At 58.0% G+C, this 362-nt stretch overlaps 1 protein-coding gene across 1 annotated transcript in view; it reads right to left on the bottom strand.

The window, feature by feature from the left end:
- CDK2AP1 (cyclin dependent kinase 2 associated protein 1) overlaps nucleotides 1-356 on the bottom strand; it is a 14,254-nt gene extending 13,898 nt beyond the window's left edge. The window contains exon 1 of the mRNA XM_005424009.2: nucleotides 107-356. Within this exon, the coding sequence (XP_005424066.1) occupies nucleotides 107-314 (208 nt within the window). The 5' untranslated portion in view covers nucleotides 315-356. The remainder of the gene's footprint in view (nucleotides 1-106) is intronic.
- Between the last annotated feature and the right edge of the window lie 6 nt (nucleotides 357-362).

Genomic DNA, 362 nt, shown 5'->3' with positions numbered 1-362 from the left:
ATACCGGACTGGGCACAAACTCGAGTCCGGGGCTTCCCCCAGGTGCCGGTGCGGCACCCGCCGCTCGCCTCCCAAACTTGCCACCCAGTTGCCGCCGCGGACTTACCCGGGTTGAGGGGAGTCCCGGGGATGTGGGCGTTCAAGTTGGGCTTGTAAGACATTCCCAGAGACATGGCCAGCGGGAGGAGGAGAAGCGTCCTGAAATTCAGCGAAGCGTCTCCGTGTCTCCCAGACACTTTGGGTTGTTTACAGCAGTAGCAGCACCGGCAAATATGGCCGTCAGTTATATTGACACCCACAATGCAATATATCATCCATACATCATGAGGAGACGCGGATCCAAAAACTTTGGGGGAGAGCCG

The sequence above is a fragment of the Geospiza fortis genome, unplaced genomic scaffold (assembly GCF_000277835.1).
Source record: "Geospiza fortis unplaced genomic scaffold, GeoFor_1.0 scaffold145, whole genome shotgun sequence".
NCBI lineage: Eukaryota > Metazoa > Chordata > Aves > Passeriformes > Thraupidae > Geospiza > Geospiza fortis.
Note: the sequence above shows the minus strand (reverse complement) of the source record. Positions and strands in the feature narration are given on the sequence as shown.